Here is a 24351-nt window from a genome sequence, read left to right on the forward strand (position 1 = left end):
CTGGGTAGTCTAGTAATTTTCAAAGTATCGTCTCCCAAATGAATTGGTTTCTATTTCAAGTGAATAGTTTATTTGGTCCGTAAATGCCAAATTTAAGATTGATTTGGGAATACAACACATGAAGTCAAATAGTATTTCTGTCACTCCAAATGTGAATTGTAAGTTTAATACCCAAGGTTGAATGAGCACACGTTTGAAAATGGTTTCCTGATGAAAGACCAAAGCCTATGTAAAAGTTGTGGTATATAAGAATTTATGTTCATTTGGTTTCTAAATCCAGTTACTCTATAATTTCATTTGGTTAATAATCAATGCAATTTCTAAACTTTTCCATTTCAATACTTCTTAAAATAATTTTTTATGATTTTATCTTATTTCATTTCTTTTATTATTGCTGTCTTTAAAAAATTTAGTTTCTTTTTTTATTGCTCTCTTTTCTTTTTCTAGCAAACAATTCCTTCAACACATTTTAATATTTCAGACTTAAAGTTAGCGTTAAGAACTGACAGACATTTATGAGACAGTTATTGTATTCTGAACATTTCATACATATCTCCACCTCTTGGGGAATTCAGGGCCTGTACTCTGAGAGACTGAGTGGGCGGTTGAACCCACCGCGGAAGGGGGCACTGCTGAATAAGAAACAACAGCCTTGCCCGACAGATTATTTTTCTCATATTTTTGGTTTTATCTCCATGGGAGTGCTCCAGATATCTGCAAGTTTCTACAGTGAGGGACAGGCAGTGATGTTCCTATGTTTGTGGTAGGGCCAGCTTTGAGCAGAATTTAAGTAGCTTTTCTTTATCTTTGATTTATCCTTTCAGAGCTGTAGTCAACAGCCCTTTGGCCTAGGCTATAGCTACCCTCTCCCATCGCAACATACTCTAGGACAAAACAGTTGTCTTTCTCCAGACAGTTCTTATATTTTCCTCGTATCATGAATTCCACATTTCCTCAGCAGTGCTGCCAATAGAAGTTTCTGTAATGATGAAAATGGTTTATATCTGCATTGTCCAATATAGTAGCCACTAGCCACACATGGTTATTAAGCACTTGAAATGTGCCTAGTGTGACTCAGGAACTGAATTTTAAAGTTTATTTAATTTTAATTAATTTAAATTTAAATGGGTGCAAGTGGCCAGTGGCTGTCTTTTTGGACATCAAAGCTCGTGGTTTCTTTAAGGATGATGTGTGGGAGGGAGACAGTACCCTTGCTAATCTACCATCTTTGCAGAAACTTGAGTGCCTTATATTAATCAAATTGCCTTTCATTAATTTTGTTTTGTGCTGTTTTGTTGTGGTTTCCTAAACTGAGATAATAGTTCAATGATTACGGTTCTCCAAGTCTATGCTTCTTAAACTGGGATAAGATTTGCTTAAGGAGTAAGCCACAAGGCCACAGGATAAGTATGGCACTTAAAAAAATCATTTCTCTGGCATTTCAGAAATATTAAACTTTATGTTAAGGCAGTTTTAGAGTTACAAAAAGATGGCAAAGATAGTACAGAGAATTCCTATGTATTCCCACACCAAGTTTTCTCTAGTATTAACATCTTACACTAGTGTGATACATTTGTTACAATTAATTAAGCAAGATTGATATGTCATCATTAACTCATCTGTAATTTATTTCAAATCCAAATTTCCTTAGCTTATACCAAATGTTCTTTTTCTGGTTCAGGATTCCATCCAGGATAGCAGATTACTTTTAGTAGTCATACCTCCTTATGCTTCTCCTGGTTGTAAAAGTTTCTTAGACCTTCTTTGTTTTTATGAACTTCACACAATTGAGAAGTACTGGTCAGGTATTTTGTAGAATCTCCATCAAACGGGTTTTGTCTAATGTTTTCTCATGATTAGATTAGGGTTACGGGTTTGGGGGAGGAAGATTGCAGATGTAAAATGCCATTCCATCACATCATATTAAGGATACATTCTACCAATGTGACTCATCATGGTTGATGTTCACCTTACTCGTCTGGCTGAGGTAGTGTTGTCTGGTTTCCCACTGGAAAGTTACTCTTTTTTCTCCTTTCTCCATTTTAGTTTTAAAAATGAAGTCCCCATGCTTAAGGAGTAGGAGCTATGTTCCACCTACTTGAAAGTAGAGGACCTACACACATTATTTAGTGTTCTTCTGCATGGGAGATTTGTCTGTCCTCTCACATTAATTTATTTATTTAGTCAATCATTTATTTATATTAGTATGGACAATGAACATTTATTTTAGACTTGGGTCATAATCCAATACTACTTTATTTTGTTGCTCAAAATATTTCTGCTTCAGTCATTGGGAGCTCTTTTAATTGACTCATGTTCCTTTGACATGCCCCCATCATTGTGGGGTTTTTTATTTTAAGTTTTGAGTACTGGTAAGTTTGACTTTATTAAAATTAAAAACTTCTATTCACAATAGCAAAGACTTGGAATCAACCCAATGTCCATCAGTGACAGACTGGATTAAGAAAATGTGGCACATATACACCATGGAATACTATGCAGCCATAAAAAAGGATGAGTTTGTGTCCTTTATAGGGACATGGATGCAGCTGGAAACCATCATTCTCAGCAAACTATCGCAAGAACAGAAAACCAAACACCGCATGTTCTCACTCATAGGTGGGAACTGAACAATGAGATCACCTGGACTCGGGAAGGGGAACATCACATACCGGGGGCTATCATGGGGAGGGGGCAGGGGGGAGGGATTGCATTGGGAGTTATACTTGATGTAAATGACGAGTTGATGGATGCTGACGAGTTGATGGGTGCAGCACACCAACATGGCACAAGTATACATATGTAACAAACCTGCACATTATGCACATGTACCCTAGAACTTAAAGTATAATAATAATAAAAAAAAAATAAATAAATAAATTGATTTTCAAAAAAAAATTAAAAACTTCTGATCTGGGAAAGACTGTTAAGAGGATGAAAAGGTAAGGCACAGACTGGGTGAAAATATTTGCAAAAACACACATCTGATAAAGGACTTATAACCAAATTACACAAAGAAATCTTTAAGATTCAACAGTAGGAGAACAACTCAATTAAAATGAAAAAAAAAAAAACCAAGTATCTGAAGAAAAACCTAACCAAAGTAGATATACAGACGACAAATATGAATATTAAAAGATGTTCAACATCATTCATCACCAAAGAGTTGCAAATTAAAACAAGATACAACTCCACACCAATTAGAATGGCTAAAAAAAAAAAAAAAAACAACCTGACAATACAAATTGCTGGTGAGCATGCAGGGCAGCAAGAACTCTTATTCATTGCTGGTGGAAATGCAAAATGGGACAGCCACTTTGGAAGACAGTTTGGTAATTTCTTTCAAATTTAAATGTAGCCTTACCAGCCATATGATGCAACATTGCAGCCTCGGTATTTACTCAGGTGATTTGAAAACTTAAGTCTACACAGAAACTTGCATATGAATGTTTAAGCAACTTTAGTTATAATCACCCCAAATTAGAGGCAACTAAGATATCCTTCAAAAATGAAACGATTCTGTATACTTCTGAAATGGTGGGTGTATAGCACTATGCATCTGCCAAAACTCCTCGAACTTCATAGCACAAAGAGTGAATCTTAATGCATGTAGATTAAAAAAAAATCATTTAGGAGGTTGAAGGATCCCAGGATTGACTGTAGACTGTGACAAAGGAATCTACTTGTATTATAAGCGTATGAAGCAACTTCACTAAAGGTGGTGGGAGAAAAGGCCACTTTGGAACTTGAGGGGAGTTGTTGGAAATGTGTGGATCTTAGGACTAAAGGCAAAAGAAACTGTACATAAGCACTGTAGTCTAGTTGATGTAGTTCTCACAGGGCTATGGGCTAACAATTATGGTACTGCTCTACATGTACACTGGAAGGGGACAAGCAAGTAAATGGATGGTGGACAGTGGGACTCAGATTTCTCACTGTTGGATTGGGAGGTTACACACAAGCACAGGATGATACATGTGGCAATGAATTAGAGTTTGGGATACAAGTATGAACTTATATCTAGCTTAATATAGATATAGATAGATTCTGGTTTAGGATGCATGTACCTTTTCATGATTTGTAAGCTAAGAGGGCCTAAAATCCAGTAGTAAGGCATGTGCCCAGACTTATTTCTAATACCATCGTTCAATAACAGAAACAAGGGCTATTTAGAGAAATGGCTAATTTTAGGGTTGGGGCAGAAAATACACGAGATTAGCCTGGAGGATCTTGTAGTACCAGAAAGTAAGGAAGTTTAACATTCTCTTACTTGTTGGTTACCAAAAAAAGTATTCATTAAAACTGACATAGATTTTTCAAATAAAATGCAAAATTTACATAACTTTGAGACGTTTCTTTCTGGGGGTGGCTGCTAAAATTTTACTTCCAACCTATCCAGATGATTCTTGGCAGGGATACATGTACATGTGTTTATTTTTCTCTGCCTTAGAGGCATCTAATGGGCAAGAAATTGAGATGTACTCTTCTAGTCTATGATATACAGTCCAGCCTTCTCTGGCTTTTTAAGGGATTGCCAGCATTTAATCTTACCTGCCACAGGTGAAGTTGATTGGGGAAATGGGGTACATTGTTAACCTCTGTGGAACATAAGAATAGAAATGAACTAGATACCTATTTTACATTGGAATCCTTAATGACCTGATATGTTTTAATTATATGACAGAAATGCTGGGGTGCCATAGACACTGTTTTGATATCCTCTGTTGCTCGTTAACCTTTGCAGACATTCTTACATTCTAGAGAATCTTCCAAGCATATCAGAGGAAAGGAAAATGAATGACAAATCTTCCTATGATTAATATATGATGATGAACACCTTCACAGCTCCTCTTGCTGCTTTTCATTGTCTGAGGGTTATTCCTTGTTTGCTTTTTAGATGAGAAAACTCTCTACCCCTTATCAGTCTTTCATTTCTCTAAAATTAGAGTGAAACTTCTTGGTAGAAAAGTGGCTTGATCATATCCCTACTTTATTATCTTCAAATGATTTATTCTCTGGGCCTTAGGAAAAAAACCTCAAAAAGGGGAAAATAAGTTTGCTATGCTCTATAACCATCCAGATACCTTCATGGAGACTGTGGCAGAGGCGGACTCTATCCCATCCATTTCCCCAGCCTCTCAGCCTTGTAATAGTACCTGCCCTGATCTGGCCCCTGCCTCCTAATGAGAAATATAGAATGAGAGTTATGTGAGCTCAGTTAGTATAAAAAGCACTGCAGCCCTTAAACTAATCAATTTCTGTATTTACTACAGCCCCTGATGAAAAATGACTCATTGTGCAGTGTTCAGAGATATGTGATAAACCATCATACTTCCTGCAATGGAACATGGTCAGAAGATGTGGGAAATCACACTAAATTCACTTTCCTGTGGACAGAGCAAGCACACACTGTTACGGTTCTGGCCATCAATTCAATTGGTGCTTCTGTTGCAAATTTTAATTTAACCTTTTCATGGCCTATGAGCAAAGGTAAGAAGAGGTACAGAGTAGTAGTCCATTGCCTCTTTTAATATTTAACTTTTGCAAACTCTCCTATTTTAAATTATCTTTCAAGCAACCTGCAATTCTCTGCATCTGAAAGTCTCTCTTTCACCTTTCATCTCTCCTTTGTCTGGAAAAATAACAAAGTACATTGTACAATGATCATGTAATACAGTCCTTGAGTTTTCATGTGGGAGAACATTGTTGTAATGGTATTATAATATATGAGAATGTTTTAGTGAATCTAATACTTAAATCTTTTGGACCAATGGAGATCTTCAGGTCAATAATTCTCTCTCCCTATATACATATACATGTATATATTTATATTCACACATACATGCATATAAATATGTAAAAATAAGTTTATATCATATGAAATATATATTTAACACTATGTAAAATAGTAATAGCATGACATATGGATGCAGGTTAATTGCTGAGACTTAAAATTACTATGGACTTCATTTAATGTGAGTGACAAACCTCCTTGCATTAATTTTGATATATCTGATTAATCAGAGAATGGAGACCCACTTTCAATAGGCGTTTCTACTCTAGGTTACATATTCAAAATGTAAATTTTTAACGGCAAACACAAATTTTCTGTGTCTCTACCAATCTATAGAGGCCTTTCGAAGTGTTACCTCCTTCTTGAAATCTTTGCTTATTGCTTTAATTGAATATGCCCTATCTCTTCTTTAAATCTCAGAGTCCTTCCTGTCTTTCTTAAAGTATTTTATGTCCTGTTTTACATTATGATTACCTTTGTATGTATAGTGTAAGCATCTTACGAGTTCCATAGTACCCAGTTCAATGTTTTACGCTTAACATTTTCTAAGTATATATATTCTAGAAATATCTGTAGAATGCCTCAGTTGGGTAGGTAGTGGGAATTGTAATGTGAGAGAAACTATAATGGTTGGAGCATCCAGAGCCAAATAGGTAAGACAGGTATTAATGAAATAATCATATAAGTGAATGTCTATTTGCAAACTGAGATAAGGGCCTGCAGGAAAGGAATATAATTTTATGAAAGGAAAGAAAGGAACCTGACCTGGCATTGAGATTCAGAGAAGCCACCTTGAGGAAGTGGTACTGAACTGAAATCTGAAATGTGAGTAGGAATTAAACTTCCCCAAAAGATGTAGGGGAGGGCAGGGAAAGCATTGGCTGATAACACGATCAGCCAGATCAAAAGTCAAGGGCACATGATAGAAAATAAAGAAAGACAAAGGTGACTTTGGTGTGGAAAATCATGGAAGGCAGAGAGGTAGGTTGAGACTTGGCCCTCAGGGCCTCGTAAGCATGATAGGAATTTTACCCTCAAATGTAGAAATCTGCTGGAGGCTTTTAAGTGGGATGCTATACAGATGGTGTTAAAATGAGAAGATTTGTGCTTTGAGAGTATCACTCCATCGGTGGGAGAGGATGGTTAATCGGCTTGTGCAGTATTCCATATGAGAATGCCTTTTCGAATACATCACAAAATTGCTTTTTTAAGGTTTTAGGTAATACCATGTTTCTCTTCAATATCATATATTCCCATATCTCTGTTTAAATGACTCTCATGATATAAAAATAATTGTCATGTATTATATTTATTTGTGTAAATTGTCTGTCTTCTCTTCCTTATCCCCTTCTTTAGTAGGTTATAAGTTCCTCAAAAGTATTAGTAGATTTTTTATTAATTTTTAATTTAAAAATTGATTTCCTTCTTTTCCCCTCAGTAAATATCGTGCAGTCACTCAGTGCTTATCCTTTAAACAGCAGTTGTGTGATTCTTTCCTGGATACTATCACCCAGTGATTACAAGCTAATGTATTTTATTATTGAGTGGAAAAATCTTAATGAAGATGGAGAAATAAAATGGCTTAGAATCTCTTCATCTGTTAAGAAGTATTATATCCATGGTAAGTTTACTATACTTTGGTGAGTTGCTGTCATGGATTATATGACACTACAGATTATTAATTCAATTAATATAACCAGTTAATGAAAACTTCAAAAATATAGATGATACTACCATCCTAATACATATAATCCTATAACCTTTATCAAAACATTGAATTCTCTTTCTCTTCTTTTCTTTTCTTTTTTCTTTCTTTCTTTCTTTCTTTCTTTTTTTTTTGACGGGGTCTCTCTGTGTTGCCCAGGCTGGAGTGCAGTGGAGTGAACATGGCTCACTGCAGCCTCTACCTCCTGGGCTCAAGCTATCTTCCCACCTCAGCTTCCTGAATAGTTGGAACTATAGGCACATGCCATCACACCCAGTTAATTAAATTTTTTTTTTTTTTTTTTTTTTGGTAGAGACAAGGTCTCACTATGTTGCTCAGGCTGGTCTTGAACTCCTAAGATCAAGTGATTCTCCTGTCTCGGCCTCCCAAAGTGTTGGGATTGCAGGCATGAGCCACCAGACCCAGACTAATTCTATTTCCTTTGACATTTTCTCATCTTAATATTTTATACAGGGGATATCATATCATGTCAATTTTCTCCTCAATTTTTTCTACCATTGTTTTTAGTGGTATAGCATTTTATTCCAAAGTCTACTTAAACTGTTTGAGATTATGTTGCTTCCAGCTTTATCTTTTCTTAAATCATTTTTTAATAGCTTCTGATATCTTCTGCCAAATTGTTTCCTCAAACTGTGTACCACCTTATAAGGCCACTAGCAATGAGTGGGAATGCTAGCCTGGTCAGAGGAGCTAGAACTGGGTGACCTAGACCAGGGTATTCTTCTAAAGGTAGACCAGTTATCCCAGGAGGTGAGTCAAGTACAAAGTATAAGTGCACAAGACAGCATTTCGAAGTCTGAGTAAGGATTGAGGGAAGTTAACTAGGGAGGCTAAGGATTGCTATGATCTTATTATACAATATCATACTAAGGACTCATACCATTATTTTATATCAGGGACCTAGAATTTAGCATCAGGGTACATTTATTTGCAAATTGTTGCACTGAATTTAGTTCATCACCACTGCTGCCCAGGTGGTTACTCTCTGTGCTTTTCTTTAAAACATGAGGATATAAAATTTAGGCTTCACAGAGATCTCTCTTCTTCTGGATATATTCTTCTAGAATATTCATATATTATTAGCATTTGTGAAAATCATGGATCGATCCATCTGGAGCTTTGCTATAGGGTTGGTCATTTTCCATGGATCAAAATCCCAGATATTGCAAAGGGTCTCGTGGTCTCTACCACCATTTTGTTTGCATAGGATTTCACAAGACAGTCTCCCAGCTACCTTGAATGGAATGGGGAAACTAAATAAGCTGAATTCCTATAAAAAAAAGGAATATTGCCCACTTTGGGGGTAAGGGAGAGGTAGTAGAACATATTGCTCTGGAAAAGGAAATGAAGGAAAGAAAAAGCTCATACACCCTGCACTTGAACAAATTGGCTATCACTGGAACATGGCTTTGAAAAATTGCAATCTTCTGTCTCTGGGTAAGATTTTTTAGAAAAATATTTGGAAAACTATTGTCATTACTAGATGATTAGAAGTGCTTAAGTGTGTTTTGAAACTCCCTTGATAATTTAATCCATAAATAATAAGTAATTTCTATGTTTGGAAATATAGGATAGTCACTTTAATTCTTTTTTAAAATGTATGTTCAACTCTACTGTTAATTATGTATAAATGAGCCTTTTATGTATTTTTCTCCTCAGATCATTTTATCCCCATTGAGAAGTACCAGTTCAGTCTTTACCCAATATTTATGGAAGGAGTGGGAAAACCAAAGATAATTAATAGTTTCACTCAAGGTAAAAATCATAATTTTAGTTTCCTTTTGTACCAATGTGTGTGCCTAATTTGTCAGTAGTAATATTGCCATCTGATTATTCTTTTTCTGATAGAATCATGGAAAAGTCCAGAGTCTTCTGTAGATTTTTCATGGTGAGGTTCCAAAGGAAATATTTTTTTCCTCTAAAAATAAAACTGGAGCTATAGAAATAAAGTCACTGGGCCTCTTATATTTCTGATTCATCTTACTGTACTTGGAATACCAACATTTTGATTTTGTTATTACTTTTTAAATTGTCTTCAAATCTAAGCAACCTAGCAATGATATTTCAAGAGATAAACATTTCATCTAGTGTTAGAATAAAAATCATTAAAAAAATTCATACATGTATTATTCAACAGATATTAATTGAATATTGTTCTAAGCACTGGGGATTCAATCATGAACATAAGTTTCTGCCCTTATGGATCTTAAATACTGGTGCTCTAATTGACAGTGATGGGCAATAAATAATTATATAATGTCAGATAGAAATAAGTACCATGAAGGAATATAAAAGCAAGATAAAGGGATGACATTAAATGTGGCATTTTAGTTGATAGCCAGAAATGGTCTTTCTATGGAGGTAGATAATATTCAAGTAAAACCTTGCAAGTACAGTAAGACCCTACTTGATATTGTCAATAGATTCTTGGAAACTGCAACTTTATGCAACATGACGTACAGGAGGTCCTTGAATAACATCATTTTGTTCAAGGTAGTTTCATTATAATGTTGATGAGAAAAAAAAAAGGTTTGTTTTACATTGCCATTTCACTTAACATTGCAGTTTCCAAGAGCCTATCAATGATGTTCAGTGAAGACGTAACTGTACAAATAGCAAAAGCATTCCAGGCAAAGGGACAGTGTGTGAAGAGCCCCTAAAGAGTGGGGATGTTTGGTGGTTCAAGAAACAGCAAGGAAATCAGTGTGTGTGGAGTGAGCAAGATAGAGATTGGCAGATGTGGAAGGTTGGGTCCTCCAGGAGTAGATACTGAGACAGTCATCATAACAGTTTTAACACCTTGACCCCTTATAACGTAAACATGATCAGATAGAGAGGAATGACAAATGAATAAATTTGAAAAAATACTTTGCTAATTTACAGTAGATATGATGCTGAACAAAATAGTATTTTATTAATGTGATCACAACATATTTTTATCTTCCTGTTCTTTATTTTTATAGTTTTGAAGGTAATAGAGATTTATGATGAAATCAGAAAATGTCTACTATAATTTTTGATACAGAAAGAAATTAATATTTCCTCAAGTTTCTGAGTTGTGTAAATCGTATTTCTTTTTCAGATAATACTGAAAAACACCAGAATGATGCAGGTTTATATGTGATTGTGCCAGTAATTATTTCCTCTTCCATCTTATTGCTTGGAACATTATTAATATCGCACCAAAGGTATTGTACTTGAGGTTAAGAATCTTTAAGGCAAAAGTCCTTAAGCATATTCAAACCCTGATTTAAAACCTTCTAAATCAGGAATACTAAAGTCTTCTAAGTGCTTTTATATGTAGTCTGTATACAATTAAGATAGCATAAAAAGGAAAGGCCTGTTGTCAGGAAATGGCATTCCATTTTGCTAGGACTGTAAGAGTTAAATAATGAGGAAAGAAACACAAAATGCAGCTTAACAGTTAAAGACAGGTTTTCTTTAGATAAAACCTGGGAGGGGCTTCTGGACAATTTTGGTCAGAAGCCCTTTCTCTTACAGACTAAGAGTATATATTGGTTTTAGGGTGAGGGGGCTTATCACAAGCTTGGAATGTTTATGTGTGAGGGAGAAGTTTATGGTGGAGTTGGAATGTCTCTGGGAGGAGGGGAGGTTATCTTGGGGCTGGCATGTCTCTGGTCAGGGAGGATGGAATGTTTCTGGTTGGAGATGTTATTTGTCATTTATGGTCGTGCTGACCTTAGCCATTAGGCTGATGCCCTTTGGATTTAGGTGGTTTTTGATTAAGGTGAATTTTAAAATGAGGTGCTTGTCCATGATGGTGATGCTCTTGTTCTGTCAAGGACAACGTAACTTCAAGGAAGAATTTAGTTTTTTTTTTTTTTTTTAAATGTATGTACATTCAGAAAACAACAAGCTTATAATAGGAAATCCTAAGCAGTATGTTCTTGGAGGTGGCAAAAATGACTTTCAGAGTTCTGCAGTTTGGGTCAAGGATTTTTTGTGGTGAAGTGGGTGGTAAAAGTAGCCTTTTAGTGGTGACCTGGAGCTGTCAGTTCATTTATGATCAGCAGACACTCTGCTTTTTAGAAATCAGAACTGTGTGGCTCCAGTCTGCTTGGCTTGTCAGGCAAATGACTGAGTTCCGTGGATGGTGGCATGGGTGCCATGGTAATCTCTGTGCTGAGAAGTCCAGTGTGGTTATTTTACACATGCCAAATCTCTGTAGAAACCATTGTCTTCAGGCAAAAAAGAGGGAGAGGAGATTTTAGAATCTGAATTTATCTTTTAGTTAAGTGAGTTGATGAGGCCACATCAAGTGGAATTTTTTCTGGTACCCACTTGGTGGCCATTTTTAATATTTCAGTTTCTTTGAGAGAAATCTATGCAGTGTTTAGCATGGTGCTTGGCACACGGCTTTCAATAAGTATTGGCTATTTCTATTATTACTGTGATTTTCGACTTTGGTCTAGATAAAAATTTGGTAGAAATCTTCATGGGCTAGCATGTGAAAATGCATCTGACCCTACAGAGGCATAGTTGATCTGGTGGACTAATTTCTAGCTTGTCTATTCACTAACTGTTCACATTTTCAATATGAATGTTTTTCTCTAATTTTGATGCCCTGTTTATCCTTTGCAGAATGAAAAAACTGTTTTGGGAAGATGTTCCAAACCCCAAGAATTGTTCCTGGGCGCAAGGACTTAATTTTCAGAAGGTTGCTTTTTCAATTTTTTTTAACCCAGAATATATAAGATTGTATTCTAGATGCCATATGACTTATAGAGCATTAAGCTTTTTTGAGATTTAAAAGCTCATATTTTATTCAGTTCATCTTAATATGTATGTTTATTATATATTTTCAAGAATAGCAGGATGCAGGGATTTGAAATCAGGAAGAAACAAATTTCAGTGCATAGTTTATCGTATGAGAGTTCACAATATACATATGTTGCTTCTGTGTCACAGCACATAATAAAATAAATATTATAAAGTTAAGGGTCAATCTGATGGACAACAGATATTTGGATACACTTTTTTTGGTATAAACTGTCTTTAGGCAAAAGGCTGGAATCAATATTTTTAATGGCAATAATTAGCTCCATAATCATTTAAATAAATTAGAAAATTATATGATCCTCAAATATTACAATCTGAAAAGTGCAATAATCATAATAAAACTTATATTTATGCAGAAGTTCCTTTCAAGTACAAGTATTTTATGAAAGTTAGTCAACTATAATAAAATAATTTGTATTTACTTCTATAGTAGGATTTTTCAGAAAGCTCTAAAGTTTATTGAATGTTTTATTAATTCTCATAATGTCCCTTGAAGCAAGGTTAGCTTTCTACTCATATAACTGGAAAAATAGAATTCAGTCAAGTCAAAATACACAAATTTTTAAACAATACTTATTGGGAGGTTATTATCCAGGTTTGGTGATTGCATCTTTGTCATTAGTTACTTGTTAAAAGTCTTCAATGATTTCCTTTTGAATACAAGATATAAACTAAAACCTCCTGAAGCTATTAATAGTACTCAACGACCTCTTTCTACAATCTGTTATCAACCTACCTATGCGACTTTTCCTGTCCATGGGCCTTGATGATACCTTCACTGTTCCCATCTACCTACACAGAGCCTTCCTTGTACATGAAGATCTTGCTCTAGGCCCTTCTTTCCTCATGCCTTCCTTTAACCAGTTTAATTCAAAAGACTTTCTACCCCCTTTAAGTTCCTAGAGCATTGTATTGTTTTATTTATTGTGGATAGTGCTCTGATTTCAAAGACTGTATTTTATCCATCACAAATATTTGTGGTATTCCTCCTGCTGTTGTATATATGCAAAGCACTGAGATACATATTCTTACATTTATTAAGATGTTTACTGACATTCTCAATGTTTCAATTTCCTCTTCTGTGAAATAGGCTACTTACCTTATTAGGTTGTTTGGGATACTAAAAAAGATGGTACTTGTGACATAGTAAGGTCTCAACAAATATTAGTTATTATTTACATATTTATGTATTTTATATTACTATTATTATTCTTTCAGTTACCCTATGGGACAAATGTTATTCTCTCCATTTTACAGAAGAGAAAGCTGAAGTTCATAGTGGTTCGGTAACTTGTTTTAGAGGCAAGATTAGCTTACCAGTTTGTCTGGCTTTGAAGCCTGTTCTAATAGCAGCTGTTCTCTATAGCAGTGGCTTCTTTTTCTTTCTTTCTTCTTCACCATGACCCACAGTGAAAAAACTTAGGTTGGTGCAAAAGTAATTGCAGTTTTGGCATTTTTAATGTATAAATACATTTTGCCTTTCAACCTAGTACACCATAGATAGAGATATGCAAGACCTAAATGAAAGATACACAAAAGAGTTTTACTACTTGCTTGAAATAGAATGTTTTAAAATTCTATTTTATTTGTTAAAAATGCTGGTTGCAAGACACTAAATTGATTTCACAACATTCGAGTGGCCTATGATTTGCAGTTAGAAAAACACTGTTCTACAGCTTATCAATGAATAAGTAAACCACTAATATTGTAGATGTAATGAACAATGACAAAGATTGAATTGTAATTTCTCAGCAGGAGAAAGAATGCCCTGTCTTCAGAAGCAGCAGCAGTGTTGTTTTATATATGAACAATTCTTTTTATAGAAACTTCACTTTGCCTGGTCTAACCAGCCACACTCCTATACACTCCTCACCTGTGCTGTTGCTCACTAAGCCGTAGTCTCCTTTCATTTAAACAGTGTTGCCGAGTTTTTCAAGTAAATATTTTTCTCTCATTTATCTTTTATTATGAATTCATACAGTGACATGTTGTGTAGTTGTGATTGGAAAGTCAAATACTTCCAGAGATTTTTAAAATATCGGTCCTACAAATAAGAACATTCGCACCCACTGTATTTTAAAAATTCTTCACATTTCTTTAATTTACCAGAACTTGAAAAAATGTGGCAATATTTCAATCTACTTGTATATAAGGTCTGTCAGATGACCTGTGATAGCATTCATTTCATCCATATATTCAATATGATTGAATACTTATCCTATACCAGTCACTATAGTATGCCCTGGCATTATAAGGAAAAGAAAAATACTGTATGCTCCTGAGTATACAGTTTAGTGGGGAAGATAATCATTAATACATTTATCATGGAAATAACATTACTATTTTTTGTACAAATTTATGGGGCACATGAGAAATTTAGTTACATGTATATAACACATAATGATCCAATCACAACCTTACAGTTGTAAACTACATGTTGTGAAAGAAGGGGTCCCATTGTGCTGAGCACTTATAATGTGGGAACCTGGCTTATCGGTGGGGGTGAATGAATAAAGTTGAGCAGATTACATTTGGGCCAAGATCTGGTAGATGAACAATCATTAAGTAGGTTTTGAGGCAGAGATGTGGTGTCCAGCTAAGCACCTGCAAACACTAAGTCATGTGGAAGGCAGTACCCAGCATATTCACAAAATGGAAATAGGAAGACTACAAGACGTTTTCTTAAATATGAGGGTTTTATGTCAAAAACCCTAAATACTTATCTAAATAAAATTGCTAAAGCTTCACTATATAAGTATATATTAATTCAGGGAATGATCATCTTACTTTTTAATGCCACTTAAAAAGAGGCTGAAACACTCTCCCTTCAGCATTTAAGCTCTGAAATCTTACCTATGGACCACCATGAAGTGGCTTCTCAGTGTTCAGGAGGGCCATGAGATGTTCAGGCCCACATCAGCAAAATGCAGTTTAAACCTGCACCAAATTATTTTTCCCTTTGCCAGAAAATGCCTGGCACAAAGGAACTACTGGGTGGAGGTTGGTTGAATCAGGAAATGCTTGAGGACTACGTCCTACCCTGCTGCCACACCTGCTCTCCCTGAGGTGCGCACAATGCTGCCACAGGTCATCTGACAGACCTTATATACAAGTAGATTGAAATATTGCCACATGTTTTCAAGTTCTGGTAAATTAAAGAAATGTGAAGGATTTTAAAAATACCATGGGTGTGAATGTTCTTATTTGTAGGACTGATATTTTAAAAATATCTGGAAATATTTGACTTTCTAATCTTGTAAATTATTTTTTAAGCACAGCTAACCCACAAGATGCTTAGTTTATTACTAGGGCTGACTAGGTGCATAAATAACACTGTTAGGAATAAATCCGGTTTTGGAATATAATAGAACATTTAAAGAGTGAAGGATAATATAACTTCAAAGATTTTATTAATGATAAAAATCTTGTAAAATTCATTAACTTTTTTCTATTTAGCCTGTTGTTTTAATCTCCTAAATAATTAAAATGTACCTTTTTCTTTTTGAGACAGGGTCTCACTCTGTCACCCAGGCTGGAGTGCAGCGTTGCGATCTCAGCTCACTGCAGCCTCGAGGACCCTGGGCTCAATTGATCCTCCCACCTCATCCCCGTTGGTAGCTGGGACCTACAGGCGCATGCCACCATGCCTGGCTAATTTTTGTATCTTTTTGTAGATACGGGGTTTTGTCATGTTGCCCAGGCTGGTCTTGAACTCCCAGGCTCAAGTGATCCACCCACCTCGGCCTCCCAAAGTGCTGGAATTACAGGTGTGAGCCACCACATCCGGCCTAAAATATGCTTTTTAAAGGAAAAATAATATAATGTAACTCACTTTATATTACTAAAGAGGAAAAGGGAAATTTACCATCCACCCTATGTTTCATATTCATGTTATTTTATTTAATTATTTCATAGGGCTAATAACCTTATATTTTCTGATGATAAAACTGAGACCCACAGTGGTTTATTAGCTTGTCTTGATCACCCAGCCTGTCCATGTAACACCTGTGGTTCAAATCCAGATCTGTCTGATTCAAATTAATACCTGTGCTATCAGTTCCATATTAAAAATATGTTTCTTAATATGCTTAATGCCACTAAATTATACACTAAAAAATAGTTCAAATGGTAAATATTGTTATGTATATTTTAGCACCATAAAAATGGGCAAATGATGTGAATAGGCATTTCTCCTAAGAAGATATACAAATAGCCAAGAAGCACAAATGCAAATATGCTCAGTGTCATTAGACAATAGGGAAACACAAAAAAAACCACGAGATGCCCAGTAGGATGGCTATAATAAGAGACAGATAATAAGTGTTGGTGAGAATGCAGAGAAATTAGAATTATCATATACTGATAGTGGGAATGGAAAATAGTGCAACTCTTTTGGTAAATAGTCTGACAGTTCTTCAAAAGGTTAAACATAGAATTATGATATGACCCAGCAATTCCATTCCTAGGTATATACTCCATAGAAATGAAATAGCAAATCCACATGGGAACTTTTATATGAATACTCGTAGCAGTATTATTCATAATAGCCAGAATGTGAAAGTAAACCCAATGATGAATAAATAAGCAAACAAACAAAAAACCCACAGTATATTGCAAAGAAAGCAGACCAGAGGAGCCTGTTGTTTTTAAAAATAATTCAAATACAAATATAGTATTTTTTAAAGGAAGTAATAATTTTTATATCAAGTATTTAATTTGTTCTCCAAATTCAGATATTTTGAATATTGATTTTTATGAAAGCACTCTTAACCTGTAATTTCTAGATATCTAACATGATTTTCAAAATCTTTCCTAAAATTAAAAAAAAATCTCCTCATTTTTGTTGCTTTGAATTTTCAATGATGAATCTGGAGTGGTTCTTTTTTTATTTAATGTGGTTATTTTTTGAAGAGACTTTCAATTCCATGTCTCCTGTCAATTCTAAGAAATTATATTATTTCTTTGATAATTTCCTCTCCTCTTGTTTCTTTGTTTCTCTTTCTAGAATCTATATGTTGGATGATGGACCCTCTGCATAGATCTTCCACATTTCTTACCTTTTATCTCATATTTTCTGTTTCTTTGCTTTTTGTGTGTGTGTGTGTTACATTCTGAGACCTTGTCATACCCTCTTCTTCCAGTGTATCTGTTGGATTTTTATATACTATTATTTTTGTAAATTTCCAAATATTCTTTCTCAGAGTATTCTGTTCTGGTTTTATGCATATTTTCTTAAATGTTGCTAGAAATACAAATTCGAGGATTTTTGTTCTTTTATTTTAAAAATTCTTTTTTCTTCTATACCCTGAATTATCTGTGTTCCTTCTAGGTCATATGTTCCTGTTGTTTATCTTGGCCTCTCTTTTATTATCTCAGACTTTCCTCCCAATATCTGGTAATCCTTTGTTTTCCTTTCATGTTTAGGAGTGAAACAGTAGACAGGCTGACTGGGAGCCCAGTGTGTATAGGCAGGGATTGTTGCCCTGGGTGAGTAGGCAGGGCTTTCTGGCCAGATAAGGAAAGATGTGCTCTCAGCCAGCAATATTCCATGGCTGCTGTCTTCCTCCCGACTTTTGAGAACAAACCCTCAGTCTGGTTTTGAACGGTAGGTCTTACACGAATGCTCTTCCCTGTTCAGCAGAGGAGTAGAAGAGCCCCATTCCATATATAGAACTTCCATTAGGCCCCAGTTTCCAGTCATAGTTCTCTTTTCTTCCTGTGTTTTTACGTGCCATTGCTTCACGCACTGTCTCTGCTGCATATGGCAGGGCTAATTTTCTTTCTCCTCAGCTGCAGCTGGATATATTCTGGTCTTCAGCTTTCTTTGCTCACCTTCTTTGATCTATACTCTTCCAATTGTTTTCTATCTTTTAGCAGTGAATGAAAATCACTCATTTCTCATTAGCCCTCTCAGATCGCCTTCTTTGTGGTGGGTCTGTATTTGACTCATTTACATACTGCCATTCCAACAGAATCTCTAGAGAGACAAGAGAGAAATCGGTTCAGTTTGCCATCTTAAATCAGAATACCATTTCTGTTTATACCTTAAAAATCAGAACCTTAAACACAGATTGAATTTTTGTTGTAAGAAAATGTATTATGCTAACTCAATAGCCTTGCTTTTCTTCCAGTTCAAATTTTAAGAGTGTAAAAGAACTATGACCTTTCTTACTTTGTTTTGCACCTTTTACCTTAGCATTTCTGCCTAATTTGTTAAATTTCTTCTAAATCCAAATCACCTGGGTTTTTCCCTTAACGATATTTTAAGCCTCTTTAATTCATTTTCAATTCATTCCACTCCTTTTTATTCTTTAATTATTTTACAATATTTTTCTCATTCTCTGTTTTTTGTTTGTTTTTATCCAGCCATGCTGCTATGTCTACATTTATGCCAGTTTTCACAAGAGTTTACTCCATTTAACAACTCCCTTTCGTGGGTCTAAAGCTAGAAAGAAATAGATTTTTCCTTGGGATCTAAAAACTATCTTAGATTCCCCAGCCAGCCCTAGGCCTCCAAATAAGCAGCTCAACAACCTGTGGCCTCCCAGAACACCATCCTCACAGATCTGAATCAGAAGCATCCCTAACATTGCTAGATGGCCTTCCAAATGTGTGGAAGAGCTGGTGCATTTTCGAGTTAAAAGTTCTGTTTAGAAGTAACCATCTCCCCTATGCCCGGAAATACACATTACTGGGCCTAGAAGTGTATATTTCACTCCCCTAAAAACACAACTTCAGTTTTGTTTATTTTCTTGTTCCTTATGGCCCTCAGGTTATGAGGAACCAGGAGAGAGTATAAATTAATCTGCTGAATTTTGTCACAGCAAGTAGTAAAGGAAAACAAATAACATGTTCTTCTGCTTATTTGTGTTTGGGACAACCTTTCATCTTCCATTGTGTTATAGAAAGATTGTTGGACTAGAAAAAAAGAACTAAGTCAGGGTCCTCCCTATACTTTAATTATCCATGTAACCTTTAGCAAATGATCTTGGCAGCCTCAATTGCTTTGTCAGAAAAAAGGGAGACACTTGGACGATATGATTTCTCAGATCTTATTTCTAGATTTTAAAAACCTATGGTAATGAATGGCTCTGTGATTCTATTCTTTACCATTTTTAGCACTTCTTTCTCTTTATTTTTTTTATTTTTCTTTTCACTGCTTTCCTCTTTTATTCTTTCTCGTTCCAAACTATCCAATATTGCTGTTGATTCTCCCTCTTTTAACTTTCCCAGCTCGTTGTTCTTCTCTCCTTTTACCTGTTCTGTTATTTCCCTGTAAGTTTTTCCCTTCCTGGGGTTATTAAAGCTGTCCTTAGAGTGTGATATGAAGACATTCATTAAGAAAATGGGAGAAGCCACCTTAGTTCAAAATTTTGCCCTTTCCCAAAAGGATGCATTATTGTACCTAACACAAAAATTTATAGTCCAGAACCCATGCTTGACAGACAATGTTTTTTGAAATCTTTTATCTTTTTCTTTGTGAGTGATTTTTTATTTTGCTTTCTTATTTTGTTTTATTTTATCTAAACAGAGAACGGACATTCTTTGAAGTCTAATCATGATCACTACAGATGAACCCAATGTGCCAACTTCCCAACAGTCTATAGAGTATTAGAAGATTTTTACATTTTGAAGAAGGGGAGCAAATCTAAAAAAAATTCAGTTGAACTTCTGAGAGTTAACATATGGTGGATTATGTTGATTTAGAACTTAAAATAGATGTGTAAATTTGGGTTCAAAATATAGATTTGAGTCCAGTTCAGTTTGGATGTATGATTAATTTTCAAATTATCTAAAGTTTAAAAGTAATATTCATGATTTCTGGCTTTTGATTTGTCATATTCCTGGTCATAAAACATTAAGAAAATTATGGCTGTTGCTGTCATTACATATCTATTAAATGTCATCAAATATGTAGTAGACAATGCTGTAATTAGGTGAACTCTAAAACTGCAACATCTGACAAATAGCTTTAAAAATACAATGATTGTAAGTATAGAATCAGTGAAAATATTTAGTTTGTATTTTTATGTCCAAAGTTTTCCATTTTAGATTCCTTTATAGACACCTCAGCCTAAAAACCAGCCTATTCGGGTGTTCTTCTGAATATTTCCTGGCATTTTTATATCTAACTTTGTTCAGCCTGGGAATTTCAGTTTTCAATATCCTTGAAAATGGCTTAAGTGCTAACTTCTGTTTCAGTTAAAAGAAAGCCTGAAGTTGTGTTTCTGCTGGTCACAGGACAGTGGGAGTTACAGTTCATATAAGAATGACCCTACGTATCCAGGTCAGACGGACCAGATCAGAAGGAAACATCAACTTCTAATCCAGCTTTCTTGTTTAATTATGACCTAAATCTAATTTACTTCCACTAAACCATCCAAGACCTCTGGCAGGCAGGGAAATGGGCAGTGATGCAAGAAAGGGAGACCCTTTGGAGCTTTTACCAATAGTTCATGGTGAGGACAGGACTTTTCTACTTTCAAACAGACCGCTTGCTGGTTTTATGAATTCAGCACACGAATTACGCTGTGTTGCTCACATTCAAACCAAACCAAAGACTGTGTTTAATGAACTCAGTATTCAAATTTATTATATATAAGTATATATATGTATATATGGATCCCTTATATTTAGATTTTACTCATAGTTTTATTTGAACGTAGACAAGAACTCTACAAAAACAGGAAGAATGTGTCTTTCTTCCGTTCTTGACTACTAATAGATGTCATTGAAATGTAGAATCTAAATGTGAAATTATGAAAGGATATTCTTTACTGCCCACTGAACACATATTTAATATGTGCCCAGATTATTCTAAAATCTTTAAAAAAGATGCATATCATGAAATTTTTTAAATGAATATACTTTTAATAAAGTTTTATAACTCACGGACAAAACATATTTCAATAGTATATGAGTATGAGATTTCTTATCAAGTATGAGTAAAATATTCTATCTGAATGCATTTGAAGGCATTTACAGTATTTGATTTCAACAGTTACTGATTATGGTATTTTAGAGAGCATAAAATATATCAAACACATCACTTGAAGGACGTATGTGATCTTGACTGTGGTTATGGGTTTTTTTGTATGTATTCCTTGTTTTGTATTGATAGCATCTAATTCCTTTATTTGACAATCTTAATATGTAGGTTCATTTAAATTTTAAGACAGTTCAGTCCATATATAGGAGAAGCCTTAAGAAAAAAGAAAACGGGCAAGCAAATAATTGAAGAAAATTATAAAACTATAGATTTCTTTAGGAAAAAAACAGACATAGGAACAGTTTTCTCTTCATATATTATGATTGTGAATAATAGGAAAAATTGTATTAATTCAGTATTTGTCTGAATTAATATGCAGTATTTTAATACCTACATAAGTCTATTTTATTATTATATTTTGTGCTTGGTATATTTATTCCTTTATGTTTTTAATCACTAACATATTCTACTTAAGAGTATAAAACTCCGCTAAATAAATTGTATTGTATCTGGAATATACTTGCCATTATGAAGAACAGCGGGGTATACCATTATTTCAAGCAATGAGTCTGAATTCTATTAGTTTAAAAATTGTAAAATTCAAGTTAAATGACATGTATGATATATAAGCTTAACACATTTTCTATAGCCCTTAATTCAGTTGTGTTAATTTTTCAATGTGATGTATCAACAGCTTTTTTTATTTTGCATTTATTTTTTCAATGTGTTTACATTGTATGAATTGAGATTTTTGCTCGCAGATTCTTGATTTGTAGTTGCTTGGCAGGATTTTTCTTTGTGATATAATCATTTCTATAAAAAATATGATGTACATTTGTCTTGTGTGTTTGTCTTCATTTCACATGTCCATAGTAAATATTTTTACATGAAGTTATTTATAGAGAATAGTAATTTACCAGTTTGTGATCATCTCTTTCATCATCATTGTTCTCAACATATGATATTATTAGCTCTTATTTTCAGATAGTCTCAAGCAGATGCTCAGTGTACAGCAGATAAGTTTTTAATAGTCAACACAATTACTTTACTTTCATACCATATCTTATTTCACAATACAGTTATTTTAACTGTTTTTAGACAAGTTATTTTGGTCATTTCACTTTATTATAATCCACTTTTTTCAATTTTGGGCTAAAATTTTGTGGGAATGTAATTTGCTACAAAATATTAGGAAGAAAGTATCTTCAGAAGATAGCATTTTCCAATAACAGTAGCCAATCTTTCCTGAGAGCTAAGCACTTGCAGACACTAATTTATTTCTAGCCACAACACCATGAAGCACATTTTTAGAGATGATGAAATTGAAAGGCAGAGAGGTTAATGTACTTGTTCATGGTTGTAGAATTGGAAGAACTCAAGTCTAAGTCTGTCTTGTCCCACTTTCAAATGCTATCTTAAACGGGCTCTTCCTTATGCTTTTTGATATATGTATTTTAGTAAAAAACTAGTTAATTTGTGGTTGACTTACATCCTTTATTATTAACTTAACACACTTCCATTTCTGTGAGTATGACATAATGAAGCAAAATTTTTTAACATAATTGAGCCTTAAAATGTGTGTTTTCTTTTAGCCAGAAACATTTGAGCATCTTTTTATCAAGCATACAGCATCAGTGACATGTGGTCCTCTTCTTTTGGAGCCTGAAACAATTTCAGAAGATATCAGTGTTGATACATCATGGAAAAATAAAGATGAGATGGTGCCAACAACTGTGGTCTCTCTACTTTCAACAACAGATCTTGAAAAGGGTTCTGTTTGTATTAGTGACCAGTTCAACAGTGTTAACTTCTCTGAGGCTGAGGGTACCGAGGTAACCTGTGAGGATGAAAGCCAGAGACAATCCTTTGTTAAATATGCCACGCTGATCAGCAACTCTAAACCAAGTGAAACTGATGAAGAACAAGGGCTTATAAATAGTTCAGTTACCAAGTGCTTCTCTAGCAAAAATTCTCCATTGAAGGATTCTTTCTCTAATAGCTCATGGGAGATAGAGGCCCAGGCATTTTTTATATTATCAGATCAGCGTCCCAACATAATTTTACCACACCTCACATTCTCAGAAGGATTGGATGAACTTTTGAGACTGGAGGGAAATTTCCCTGAAGAAAATAATGATGAAAAGTCTATCTATTATTTAGGGGTCACCTCAATCAAAAAGAGAGAGAGTGGTGTGCTTTTGACTGACAAGTCAAGGGTATTGTGCCCATTCCCAGCCCCCTGTTTATTCACGGACATCAGAGTTCTCCAGGACAGTTGCTCACACTTTGTAGAAAATAATTTCAACTTAGGAACTTCTAGTAAGAAGACTTTTGCATCTTACATGCCTCAATTCCAAACTTGCTCTACTCAGACTCATAAGATCATGGAAAACAAGATGTGTGACCTAACTGTGTAATTTCACTGAAGAAACCTTCAGATTTGTGTTATAATGGGTCATATAAAGTGTAATAGATTACTTTATAGTTGTGGGTGGGAGAGAGAAAAGAAACCAGAGTCAAATTTGAAAATAATTGTTCCAAATGAATGTTGTCTGTTTGTCCTCTCTTAGTAGTATAGACAAAAAATTTGAGAAAGCCTTCATAAGCCTACCAATGTTGACACGCTCTTCTATTTTATTCCCAATCTGTAGTGGGAAGGTCCCTTGTTTCCAGTTAGAAATAAGCCCAATAGACACCATCTTTTGTGAACTGTAATTGTTTTTTCAGAGGGCGTGTTGTTTTACTGCAAGTTTTTGTTTTGTACCAACACACACACACACACACACGCACACACTCTTAGCACTTGTCCTTGTGTGTTTTGAGAGTATGTTACGTACTTATATTTTGTGCTATCAGACTGTAGGATTTGAAATATGACTTCCCTAAATGTTTAAGATAAACAGAGAATTCAGCCCTGGACTAAGGGGTTATACTTGTGAAGACTAATAAGCCAATTGTTATGTACCAAATTTAAGATACGTACCATAGAATGAAATAACCTCCAAGAATGGTGATGCCCACAATCCGTATTTTGATGACAGC

The 24351-nt window shown here is 34.8% G+C and overlaps 1 protein-coding gene across 4 annotated transcripts in view; it reads left to right on the top strand.

The window, feature by feature from the left end:
• The window catches only part of LEPR (leptin receptor), a 98096-nt gene extending 74241 nt beyond the window's left edge, over positions 1-23855 (top strand). For 2 of the 4 annotated variants that reach the window (XM_050760069.1, XM_050760153.1), the window contains exons 15-21: positions 5274-5490; positions 7233-7415; positions 9180-9275; positions 10603-10708; positions 12123-12198; positions 15995-16087; positions 19852-22143. In XM_050760069.1, coding sequence (XP_050616026.1) covers positions 5274-5490; positions 7233-7415; positions 9180-9275; positions 10603-10708; positions 12123-12198; positions 15995-16087; positions 19852-19869 — 789 coding nt within the window. In that variant the 3' untranslated portion in view covers positions 19870-22143. Of the gene's footprint in view, positions 1-5273; positions 5491-7232; positions 7416-9179; positions 9276-10602; positions 10709-12122; positions 12199-15994; positions 16088-19851; positions 22144-22901 lie in introns of those variants that run through there. The other 2 variants (XM_050760330.1, XM_050760243.1) reach the window with 2 other exon arrangements.
• Positions 23856-24351: the final 496 nt, after the last annotated feature.

This window comes from Macaca thibetana, chromosome 1 (assembly GCF_024542745.1).
Source record: "Macaca thibetana thibetana isolate TM-01 chromosome 1, ASM2454274v1, whole genome shotgun sequence".
NCBI classification, from domain to species: Eukaryota; Metazoa; Chordata; class Mammalia; order Primates; family Cercopithecidae; genus Macaca; species Macaca thibetana.